General features: G+C 46.5%; 1 protein-coding gene across 5 annotated transcripts in view; it reads right to left on the reverse strand.

Annotated features, from left to right (window-relative positions):
* Nucleotides 1–12346, reverse strand: part of MVB12B (multivesicular body subunit 12B) — a 163771-nt gene that overhangs the window by 112217 nt on the left and 39208 nt on the right. For all 5 annotated transcript variants that reach the window (XM_084797664.1, XM_084797663.1, XM_084797667.1 and 2 more), the window contains exon 3: nt 1782–1889. In XM_084797664.1, coding sequence (XP_084653790.1) covers nt 1782–1889 — 108 coding nt within the window. The remainder of the gene's footprint in view (nt 1–1781; nt 1890–12346) is intronic.

Raw genomic sequence — 12346 nt, forward strand, 5'->3', positions numbered from 1 at the left:
TGTGCAGACATACCACAAGCCCTGTACAGGTGCCTACTCTGTCTGGCACAGCTGCCACCATCCTGATATTGAAAATGCATTCAAAGGCTGGTAGTAAAAAGATTCCCCTATTCAGTCATAAACTCTATACTTTACAAGCAGCAAATGTATTGCTCTTGTAATTAGAGGGAGAACTTAATGGGATGACTTCACCCCACACCCTGAACATGTTAGGAACAATATTCAGAACAAAGAATTACCAATGAGCAACAGGTGGTGTGTGAGCATGACAATCTACATCCAGAATTGCTGAAGGGACAAACCTGCACCTGTCAGTGGGACCTGAGGCTGGAGGGTTATGATGAAGATACTGGCTGTGACAGAGAAAAAGGCTGTGGTGGACAATGAGGCTGTGATGGTCAGGGAGGCTGTGATGGTCAGGGAGGCTGTGATGGTCAGGGAGGCTGTGATGGAGAGGGAGGCTGTGATGGTCAGGGAGGCTGTGATGGTCAGGGAGGCTGTGATGGTCAGGGAGGCTGTGATGGTCAGGGAGGCTGTGATGGTCAGGGAGGCTGTGATGAAGAGGGAGGCTGTGATGGTCAGGGAGGCTGTGATGGAGAGGGAGGCTGTGATGGAGAGGGAGGCTGTGATGGTCAGGGAGGCTGTGATGGAGAGGGAGGCTGTGATGGTCAGGGAGGCTGTGATGGTCAGGGAGGCTGTGATGGTCAGGGAGGCTGTGATGGAGAGGGAGGCTGTGATGGAGAGGAGGGCTGTGACGGTCAGGCAGGCTATGATGATAAAGAAGGCTTCTTTCCTTTTATTCAGCACATTTTATATTGTGTTTTTTGAAAACTACAACCTATAGTAGCATTATAATTAAATTTATAAATTGGCAAAAAATATTTCCAAAAATAAGTATCTGAATTAGAAGAGATAAATTATCCACCCACCCACCCACTCCCATCCTGGGGCAATGACTTCACTATCATGGAAGGAAATAAAAGTAGGAGACCGGAGCTGAGTGTGGCAGCACACACCTTTAATCCCAGCTCTCAGGAGGCAGAGGCAAGCAGATCTCTGTGAGTTCAAGGCCAGCCTGGTCTACAAAACGAGTCCAGGATAGCCAAGGTAGTTATACAGAGAAACCCTGTCTTGAAAAAACAAGACAGAGAAACCAAAAAATAAAGTGGTAAATCATCTTAGGAAATGAGGTACAGGCACAGGCTGGCCTCACACAAGGTAGCCCTTTTTCTGCTAAAATGCCTCACTGGGAAAGCTTTTACAAGTATCTTTAAAGTTCCCTAGTTCGTGTGCTCATGTACATATGTGTTCATGTAGTTCACGTACACAGGGAGACGCCTCTCTGTGATGATGAAATGCCCCATGCCACACAGAGGCGCTTCAGAAACAAGGCCATGTCATGCCTGGGGACAGGCATGGGGTACCTCCCTGTATACAGGTCTCTTCTACTACCCTGGAAGACCCTCTCTCCACTGTCCCAGTGTGTTGTCACTTGCAGGAATAATAGTCCAATGAGAGAGAGAGAGCAGTGAGAGAAATCTCCTGGTGTCCTTTGGAGATCACATCTTAATGGAATTCACTGTGCTTTGGGGATGTGGTTAATAACGTTGTTAATAAATGAAACACGGTGCTGGCTGCTGATTCCGGCCTGTTCACTGAAACCACAGATAAATTAATACAGCAATGAACATAAACCACACACGAAAAAGAGAGGAAACCCCAACCAGGAATGTAAATTAAGTCCTGCCCACTCAGCAAATGGGAACCGCCACCAGACTCACATTTTCTTTGGAAAATGATCTTGTGAAACATAGGTATCTGGTAACCTTGGACTTGAATAAGCCGTCCTTCCAAAGGTCAGCATCCACGCCATCTGCTGTCTGCGCAACCTGCAGCAGGGAGATGGAGAAGAGGGTCACGGGTAAGACGAGGTGGAACTGGACGTGCACGGGCAGCGTCTCTACCTATTCCAATTAGCACTGGCCCCAACTCTCCCGGCATCTCATTAGTGCACCACACTCGGCACAGGGAAGAACAGTTCCAAAAGGGAAAAGGGGAGACTATGAAAAATACAACTTCTAAAAATACTGTCCCTGGGGAAGCCGTTGATTAAAGACACCCTGACAGAAATGGTTCTAATGAGGGAAGAATAGCTTTTGTTGTAATGGGCTGCAAAGGGATTGGGCGGTCAGCACATTAGGCTGTTTGCTGCCACTTACTCGAGGGCGGGCACAGGGCACAGAAGAAAGCCCCATGGGGTTGAAATGCACCTGCGAGGGGCACACCCTGTGGTGGAGATGATGTGACCTCCTGCCCATGGGAGCCAGAGGGAGTCAGTCAGGGGGTTCTGTTGGGGGCTGGAGTTGTAGGTCAGGAAACTGGCTCACACTGCACCTTCTTGGTACAAAGTGGAATTCAAAGTCAGAAACCACATCATGATAGGAATATAAACTAGACTCAGTTGATTCCATCTTAGTCTCACTAGGAAGCCCTTCTCGACTTTCCTTACACACTCCAGGGTAAAGTGAGCCTTTACTTGCCTCACTGGGTTGGGTGAGTTTTAGCATGACATCCAGTGGTGAGTACTGGGTACACAGAGTTGACAAGGGGACTGGAGAGAGGAGCCTACAACTTGCTATGTCACACAGCTGCCCGACATCACAACAGAGCGGCCAGGAGACCCTTGGAGCAGCTTCGAGTATGGCACAGACACGGAGCAGGCTTCAAGCAGCCCATCTTATGACTGAGCCATGGCTAGCTGTGCACAGGGAAATGAGCCTTGATCTGATGAGCTCCTGGCCTTCCTGGAGGACAGCTGAAAGTGGCCCTATTCCAAGGACAGTGCTGTAAATTGTCAACAGCCTCTGACTCTGACACACACACACACACACACACACACACACACACACACACACACACACACACGAGATTTCTACTCCATTCCCAAACCCGCCCCAGCTGCCACCTGGAAGCTGCCCCAGAAAAACCGAAGGCCAGCCAACAAGAAAAAAACACTTATTTCTCAGACCAAACAACTGTCAGTTAGCAAATCCGAGGGTAAGAAAAGAAAGGTTATTATGGTGCGGTGCCAAATCCAACCTGAGGGCTGCATGAGGGAGGGGCCAGGGAAGCAACAGTTAGGGAGTGGCCTAAGCTATAGTCCCCATGGTCTCTGTTGCACTTTTCAACCCACTCACACAAAGCTGCACGTTAACCTGGGTGTCTCCCCCAAGCCAGATGAGCTAATAGTTGTGGGGATAGGAAAGAGAACCAGGATACCTACCAGGGAACAGGCAGCGTGAAACCCAGAGGCAGATCCGAACTTAAAACCCAGTGACATCAGTCAGCCCATGTTCTATGTAAAGCAGGCACATAGCCCTTCCCAGGGGTCACGGGAGGTGCTACAGATGCTAGCGCACTCTCAGGTGAGACGTGGTGCAAAGATGACTCAGTGCTTCTAGACTATGAGGACCCTGGGGCTGATGTGGAGCCAGGTACTTAACACAATGTCACACCATCACTCACAAAGTCCTAACTTATCTCATGGGGGTTAATTGTGATCTCTGGCCCCGAGATTCCTGTACCATCTCCAGGACTCAATCTGCTTTTTCAGACATGAACTCTCCCCTACCATTTACCAGGACCAAGAACTGTCTGATTGCTGGGCGTGATGGCACATGCCTTTAATCCCAGCACTTGGGAGACAGAGGCAGGTGGATCGCTGGGAGTTCGAGGCCAGCCTGGTCTACAAAGCGAGTCCAGGATAGTCAAGATAACATAGAGAAACCCTGTCTCTAAAACAACAACAACAACAAAACAAAAACTTGTGCCTGATTCAAGGAGGCTCAATGGAAACTCACTAGAGGGATGGGTGAGTGAGGCAACCAGTTAACCAGAGGCAAGTGTAAGAAGCCATGCTTCATGCAGCTTTCCTAAGCAGTGTCATTCCCAGGACTGAACGCACCAGCCTAAGCAGGAGGCTTACCCACCCTCTTCCCAGCTCACCACTCTACAAGATGCCTGCTGCCCAACATGTGGCCGCTGCTCTGTGCACTGTGTCTGTTCCCTGCCTTGACCCCAGCAAGGCTGCTCCTGATCCATGCCTCCAGGTCTGAAGGAGACTGACTTGTCTTCAGCGCCCAGGCTTAGAGTCAGCAGGTACCCTGAGGACACCAGTTTCCTCAGTGGTACCCAGTGTTCACACTGTCACAGATGTGACTGCTAGGTAGAAATGTACCAGAAATCTGTGACACTGCTTTACATGGGCGACGACAAGAACACAGAACATCTGAAATAGGCAACTCAAGAAAGAAACAGCATCACCAAACTACTGAGATAAAGTAGCAGAGGGAAAAACAAAACAAAACACCTCAGAGTGGAGAAGCAGCTGCCCCTGGAAAGTCTGGATGGACATCTTCTCTCATAAGCCTTTGGCAGGCGTCCATGATTTGCTTTGTTTTGTATTTTTAGGTTTTCATTTTGTTGTTCTGGTTCATTCTATTGAGGCAGGATCTCACTTTGTGGCCCAGGTGGACTTTAAACTCTTGATGATCCTCTTGCCTCAGCTTCCTGAGTGCTGATGTGAGCCAGAAGCTTTGACTCTTTAAGACAGCATCTCTCGGTAGCCCTGGCTGGCCTGGAACTCACTATGTAAGCTAGGCTGGCCTCAAACTCACGGGCATCTGTCTGCCTCTGCCTCCTGAGTGTTGGAACTAAAGGCGTGTGCCATCATGCCTGGCCTAGCTTTGGCTTTTTGGTTTTCTTGTTTGTTTGTTTGTTTGTTTGTTTTCAAGATAGGGTTTCTCTGTGTAGTCCTGGTTATCCTAGAACTCTCTCTGTAGACCAGGTTGGCTTTGAACTCCAAGAGCCTCCTGCCTCTGCCTCCCAAGTGCTGGGATTAAAGCCATGTGCCACTATCATACTGTGTATGCATGTATTGGTTTGTTAAAATAAAGGCACATTCTAATTTGCAAAAGTCAGAGACCTGGACAAAGGATGACAGTTACTGTACCAGAATCATTGGCTCTTCTAGCAGCACATGATCTCATCATGCCTTGCTAGACGGTATCAACACATCTGCCAACTGCTGACTATGTCTTGGTAGCTCACGCAGCTGATTCCAGCCTTCTCCATTGCAAACGTCTACCTTCAGGTACCCTAAATCTTGAGAGGGGGGTGACAGGGACAGCAAGGTTATACAGACCTCACAGGCCCACCGTCCCCATTCCTTCCTTGGCTTGAGTTCATGGGTTGCCCATAGTGAGAATTCTGGGATTTTTGTTTCTTTTAAAAACACAGAAATATTATAAGAATACGTCTTTGATTTAATCCCAGATGTAGGGACATGGGGCTGCTCCACAGCAGCTGACTATGATCTGCCTTGTGCTCTAGCAGAGGCATGGCTTTGCCACCAATAGTTTCTGCAATTTTGTGACATCTGGAAATCTGCGAACTCTTCAGATATATAAATGCTAGAGCCCCAATAGGTGGTTTTGGTGGTTGTTGGTGGATCAGGGGAGTTGGTTGCAGTTTGTTAGTAGTGGTGCCCAAAGAAAAAAACAAGAAGAAAGAAATTAGATTCAAGGATTTCTCTTCCTCCCCCACCTTTCTCTCCCCCTCCCCCCCCCCAACCCTTCTGTCTCTCCTAGGGAAAGTGAAACTAGGAGGATAAAGGGTGAAAAAAGAAGGACCCACAAAGTAGCAAAGACTAGCTACAAGTGGCACCTCAATGTGGAGCTCAAAAGTTAAGGGTAAAAATGGGGAAGCTGATTTCAAACACCATAGAAGAAACAGCAGGGGATAAAGGAATGGATTTTTGTTTCGAGACACCAGCAAAACATTTACTGCAGCTGCTACTGCTGAGATATCCTCTGCTTTGCACCCAGAGGGGACGTTCTGTTGTTGGTTTTTTTTCTTTTCTTTCATTTTCTTCTTTGTATATAGTTTCAAAAAAGTTTGAAAGACTTACTGAGCAGTTAAAAAACTGTGTGTGGAAATGGAGGGGCCTGAGAAACAAAACAAAACAAAACAAAATGCCTGAAATAGGAAAACAAAAGGGGTCACTCTACTCTCTTTTCTGAAAGGATTACAGAGTTGGCAATGCATCTGGAGAGGTTATAAGTGGAGGTGGAAGCACTGGGAAACAGAGAATAAAAACAGGAGGAAAGAGGGAAAGAAACCTTGCTGGAGGGTGGCTGGGTCAGAGAAAATCTGAAAAAGCAGGTGGACAACCTGATGAAACAGCCTGTTCGAAAGAAAGGGTTCGTCTTGAACCAGCTACGCCAGAGTGGGAGGAAGGATGATTGGGTTACGATCACCACCATCCACAACCCCAGGAACTGCTAATGGTGTGGAAGAAGGTTAGGACAAGGTAGGATGGCATCCTATAGAAATGATAGCTCTAAGGCATTTAAAGAGGCTGTGGTTTCACATGGCATGCATTCACCTTATGTGAAATCAATTCTGATTAACTGGGCTACTCCAAACAGAATTATTCTCCAAGACTGGAAGGGACTGGTAACAGCTGTACAGAGGCCAGACCACAGCTGTTATAGTTAACATGGTGGAGGGAAGAAGTCATGAATATAGAACAGTGAAATAGAGCCAGGGGAATGAACATAGTAAAAGATCGGTTGCTAGGCAAAGGGCAATAGTCCACTATACAAGAACAGATTCAATTTGATGATGCTACTATAGAGCAATGTCACTTAGTGACTTTAAGAGCTTGGGACAAAGTTGAGGAGCCAGGGTTAGTGGGTTAGCCACCTCATTTACAAAGATAACACAAGGCTTTTAGAGAAGCCTACACTGATTTTTTTTTTTAAAAACAAAGATTAGACTTAGCAGTGAACACAGCCATATCAGACCCTGACACAAGACAGGTGTTGATAGAGACCTTAGTGTATGAAAATGCAAATACTGAATGTAAAAAAGGTATTATACCATTAAAGGCATGAGCAGCATCTATAGATGAATGAATAAGCGATATGACTGATATTGGTTCTAACGCGTACCATGCTAGTATAATAGGTCAAATATAGTTAGAGGTCTCTGATATCAAAATTCCCAGTGCTTCAATTGCAGCAAACATGGTCATTTGCAAAGAGACTGTGAACAATCTGCTAAAGGTCTCAGATCCAAAAATGCCTCATACTTTGTGGGAAATTTGCAAGAAAAATTATGGGTCTTTGCAACAAAATAGTGAACAAGGCATCTCTAAGGGCAATGATTTTTCTAAATATAAACTAGAAAGAAGGCCTAGGCTTCCAGGGGCATCCAGGTAATGTGGCAAGTATTGCTACTGGACCAATGAGTTTGAAAGAGATATTCAAGATAATTTTCTACCATTGGGAAACAGACTTGAGGGCCTAGCCCGAGGCCCCACAGCAAAAAGTACAAGCTATTTCAGCCAAGGGATAAGTTAAATCACTACAAATATTATAAGGATGTGTTAACATCAAGAGCCAAGTATGGTGGTACATGCCTTTAATTCCAGCACTTGGGAGGCAGAGGCAGGTGGATTGCTATGAGTTCGAGGCCAACCTGGTCTACAAAGGGAGTCCAGGACAGCCAAGGCTACACAGAAAAACCCTGTCTCAAAAAACAAACAAAACTAAACAAAACAAAAAAACAACAACATCAGAATCGAAGTCAGTAAAAGTTCTGAAGTGGGGGTGAGGACTTGTTCATATTTCCACAGGAAATGGAAAGCTGCAGATACCATCAAAATTATAAAATTTATAAAGATTAGAACTGAAGAAGAGTGGTCTCCTGAAAACCTTGACCACTGACTGGAAAAGTGCTTAGTTCATTAAATATGTCTCTGTTTATAATTTCCTGCTACACCCAACATAATTAATGGCTTAAAAGAAATGGGGAAATATAGCTTCTGGAATTCTTGGGAGAAATCTAGAATATCTTTAAAAACCATAGAAATCTTTTAAGAATATATCTTCATTTTAATCCAAGGTGTAGGGATATGGGGCTGCTTCACAGCAGCTGACTATGATGAGCCTCATGCTCTAACAAGTGCGTGGTTTTGCCAGTTGCAGATTGTTTCTACAATTATGTTATGTTGGAATTCTGGGGAATTTTCAGAGGGTATATACATGCTAGAACCCGGAAAGGTAAAGTTGGTGGTTGTTGGTCATTCAGGGGATTAATTGCAGTTTGTTAGTAGTGGTACTCAAAGAAGAAACAGGAAGAAACTAGGTTCAAAAATATCTCTCTCCATATATTATATTATATTATATTATATTATATTATATTATATTATATTATTTATCTCCTATCTAGTGATAGGAGGTGAAACAGGAGGGGGGATAAAGGGTGTGGAAAAAAGAACCCACAAAGTAGCCAAGACCAGCTACAAGCAATAAAGAAACAAAAAGAAAAAAATTAGATTTAAGGATCTCTTTCCCTCCCTCCTCTTTCTTTTCCTTCCTTCCTTCCTTCCTTCCTTCCTTTCTTTCTTTCTTTCTTTCTTTCTCTCCTATGTAATGGTAGAGGAGGATAAAGGGTAAGAAAAATAAGAACCTACAAAGTAGAAAAGTCTTGCTACAGTTGCCTTTTGCAGCCAGGAAGAGTGATTATCCCAGGCTTCCAGCAGCCCTTTGAGCAGTGTTGGAGCGACTTTCCGCTGGGCATATCAAGCAGCTAAATCTTGATATGAAGGACCAGAGCCTAGTGGGATGCTCTCGAACCGGCTGGGGACTGGGTGCAAGGCAGCAGTCTGCTGACAGTGTACTGTCTGCTGGGCTCTGGTCTAAGCAAGCCACCTGTAGCTTTTCACTGAAGGGCCCTAACAGCAAATGACATAGGGAATCCCCTCCACCTCCACCTCAGTTTAGATAACTGTACACGTGTGTAGCAGCAAACTTACTCCAAGTCATTCGGTGTGCTCAACTTCAGGGCCAAACCCAGACACCTGGGACCACTGCCTGGGAAAATGCCTTCAGGACATCTGACAAGCCACCAGCAGGCTTCTCCATAATGCAGGAGAAGGACCCAGGCAGACAGGGAGAGCCACATTAAAGACTCTCCAGCTCTCACTATGCTGACGGGAAGCTGGATGCACCAACTAGGTGTTGAAGGCTACAGATGCAGGGACGCTTGAGGCACATTTGGAGACACAGCAGCTCTGAGGGTTTTGCTTTGATAGCAGGGGTGTGAAACTGCTGTGGTTCAGTGTCTCCTCCAAAGCCACTGTGCTGTGAGGACGAAGAGGTGTGGCCTAGACCAAATGGGCTCTGCCCTTGGAGAGAGGTTCTTGATGTTGTCATGGGTGAGATGCTGTGGCAGTGGGATGCTTACCTCATACTTTCCCTGTGAACCTCCATCATGTGACATTTGCTACATTAAGACACCACAAGAAAGCCTTCATGAGACATGATCCCTCCATTTTAGACTTCCCAATCTCAAGAACCCAGTGCAAAAGAACTTCCACTGTTTATAAACATCCAGTCTGTGGCATTCTGTCATAGCAGCTGAAAACAGACTGAGACACAGCAACACAAATTTTCACATCAAACTATTTCCTTATTTTGTAAGACCTGAGTCTAAGGGGGAAGTTGAATGGTTTGAAAGATCTCTACAGCCATGAGACCCAGGTGTCCTTAGGCTCTTCAGAAGCCCAGAAAGAGGTGCATACCATAGATTTTCAGGCCAGGGAGACAAGGGAAAGATTAATCTCACTGAAACCAGGAAGATTCTGAGCTACAGCCTAGGGAGAGGTAGCATGTTGGTCCATCTGAGGTCCGGATGCCTTTTCCCTCAGTTTTATTTCACCACACATTATTTATTCTCCTTAAATCACCAGTATAAGTAATTCATGGACCACAACAGTTCACACAGCAACGCATGACGAGCTAAAACTGCAAATGAATACATAATAGTTTCTGCAATTTTGTGTATAGATAAGGAGACCGAGGCACAGAGAGGATAGTATTGGCTACACAAATACAGTACGTTCAAGGGTAACATATGCCTGTGGGCTATGCCCTGGGTATGCTGAATAGAGGGAAATGGCGTATTAAAAAGCACATGAGGGAATATGTGTGGAGAGCTTTCATAAGGCAATAGAAAAAGGCAAACGCTCTAGTCAAAAGGCAGGCTACACGCATCCGCCAGTAATGGTGCAGACCCACGCAAAGGGTGAGCAACCACTGGCCCTGGCAAGTCATTGCTCTCAAAGGAGAACTCACCGGGGCTTTTTCAAACTGATGCTGACATTTAAAGCAGGGGCTGGTACACTCAGTGCAAGGAGGCTCTAAGAACAGACACAGCCATCACTGCTAGGTGACAAGAGGGGCAGCCTTGGCAGGCAAAGACGCTTGCTGTCAAACCTGATAAACTGAGGCTGATCCTTGAGACCCACATGGTGTAAGGAGAGAAGTGACTACAACAGGTTGTCCTCTGACCTCCACAAACACAAACATATATATATATATATATATATATATATATATAGAGAGAGAGAGAGAGAGAGAGAGAGAGAAAGAAAGAAAGAAAGAAAGAAAGAAAAAGAAAAAGAAAGAGAGGGAGAGCCAGAGCTAACTGAGTTTGGCATCCTTACCAAAGCCTTGAAAGCACACACATGTCCCGTGATCAGGGAACATGGTCAGTTAGTCAGTGTCCCTTCACTGAGGATGCCTGGCTTCTGAGGCCCGCCTGCTGAGGACAGTGCTGAAGGAGAAGCATCTCATGGACCACATGAAGCACATTTTTCACAGGGAAAGACACATGACCAATACACACACGAACATGAGTTAACGCAATGCTTTACATTAAGCTTTTTTTTAAAGGATGACAGACAGCAACTTGGAGGGGACAGGGAGGTGTGCTCAGCAGCAGTAGCTCAGCCTGGCTTCTGCATGGCAAGAAAGTGACCTGGAGATCAGCAGGGAGGGAGGCTGCCCTCCTGCAGAAGATGAGGTGGGGGGGGGGATTGAGGGGGAAGGGGGACACAAACTTCCGTTCCTGGTCAGAGGGGACCAGCTGCCCTGTCTTTACTAGAGCTCTGTTCATAAAGACAAATAAGAAGACGTTTCTTAGGACTGCAGGGCAGCCTAGGAATGATGTGCACAGAAAAGGACCTAGAAACTACAGTGCAAAGTGCTGTTCACTCCAATAGCTGAGAGTGGGGACACGTGCATACATATAGACATACTGAGGGCTGAGGGTGACGGCCACCTGGAATGGCTCAGTCAGAAGACCTCAGCAGGGCAAACACGAGGCCTGGAGTTTGGGTCATCAGAACCCACACAAAAGCCATATGGACATGAAACCCAGCCTGTTGCTCCAGCTCAGTGTGCAGAAGATGAAGACGAGGGAATCCCACAGCAAGCTGACTAGACACAGGCTGAAACTGCAAGCTCCAGAGTCAGCGAGAGCAATCAAGGAGAGCAGCAGAGTGCGCTCGGGTATCCACATGTACGCACATGTACGCATACACTCATCCACGCATGCTCTCAGACCCAGAAACATGAAAACACAGATGTATACCACTCACAAATACGTGCAAATGAATACATAATAAGAGCATTTTAAACCTGCTTTGCTATTGTATGTCACTTTTTTTGGGGGGGGTCAATGAGTACTTTACAGCTTTTATAGGAAAAACAACAATTGTAAGCTTAACTTGATGAGGTAAGAAATTTAAAATCTGCCGGACTAGACCTTGAAAAAATCCTGTAAAGAGCCGGTGCCCAGGTAAACATCTAAAATGCAGATTGTCCTGGGGGCGAGGAGGAGCAGTCTCCAGGGTTACCCAGTTCACACCTGGGGCTTCAGGAAGGCCCACCCAGGACTCAAAGGAGAATCTGGCAGACAGAATAGTGGAAGGTGAGGGGGGGAGGGCAGGAAATTCTGCAGACATTCCAGGGGCAACTTCTGGCTGGCGTTGTACAGTTCAAAAGCCTGCAGACATGGCAGCTTGGCTAGATCAGACTGCAGAAGCCTCATATTCGGCAGACAGGCTGGGCCCACCAGGAGGCAGGGAGGTGCGCCCCAGGTGAAGTCGAGGGCAGGGCTGGCCCCCTTGTCTGGCATCACAAATTCTTGGCTGTTTTTACATCCTTTCATGATTTTGGAGAGCTTAAGTCAGTCACAGGCTTTCTACTGAAATGACTAATATTTCTTAGAAACGAAAGGAACGCATCATGGCTCTGTCCTGCAGGCTGAGAGCTTCTGCCAGCCTCGGGGTTGGTTTCTCTCAGGACACCTCACCCTCCCATCCCTAGTGACCTGCCTGCCTGCCTGCTCCCTATCACTCTTTTCTCAAGCATGCCTTCTCTCCCTGGGCTCCCACCACCCCAACACAGATTCATGCTAGACCGGTCTGGTGGCT

The sequence above is a fragment of the Acomys minous genome (assembly GCF_964271855.1).
Source record: "Acomys minous genome assembly, chromosome: 10".
NCBI lineage: Eukaryota > Metazoa > Chordata > Mammalia > Rodentia > Muridae > Acomys > Acomys minous.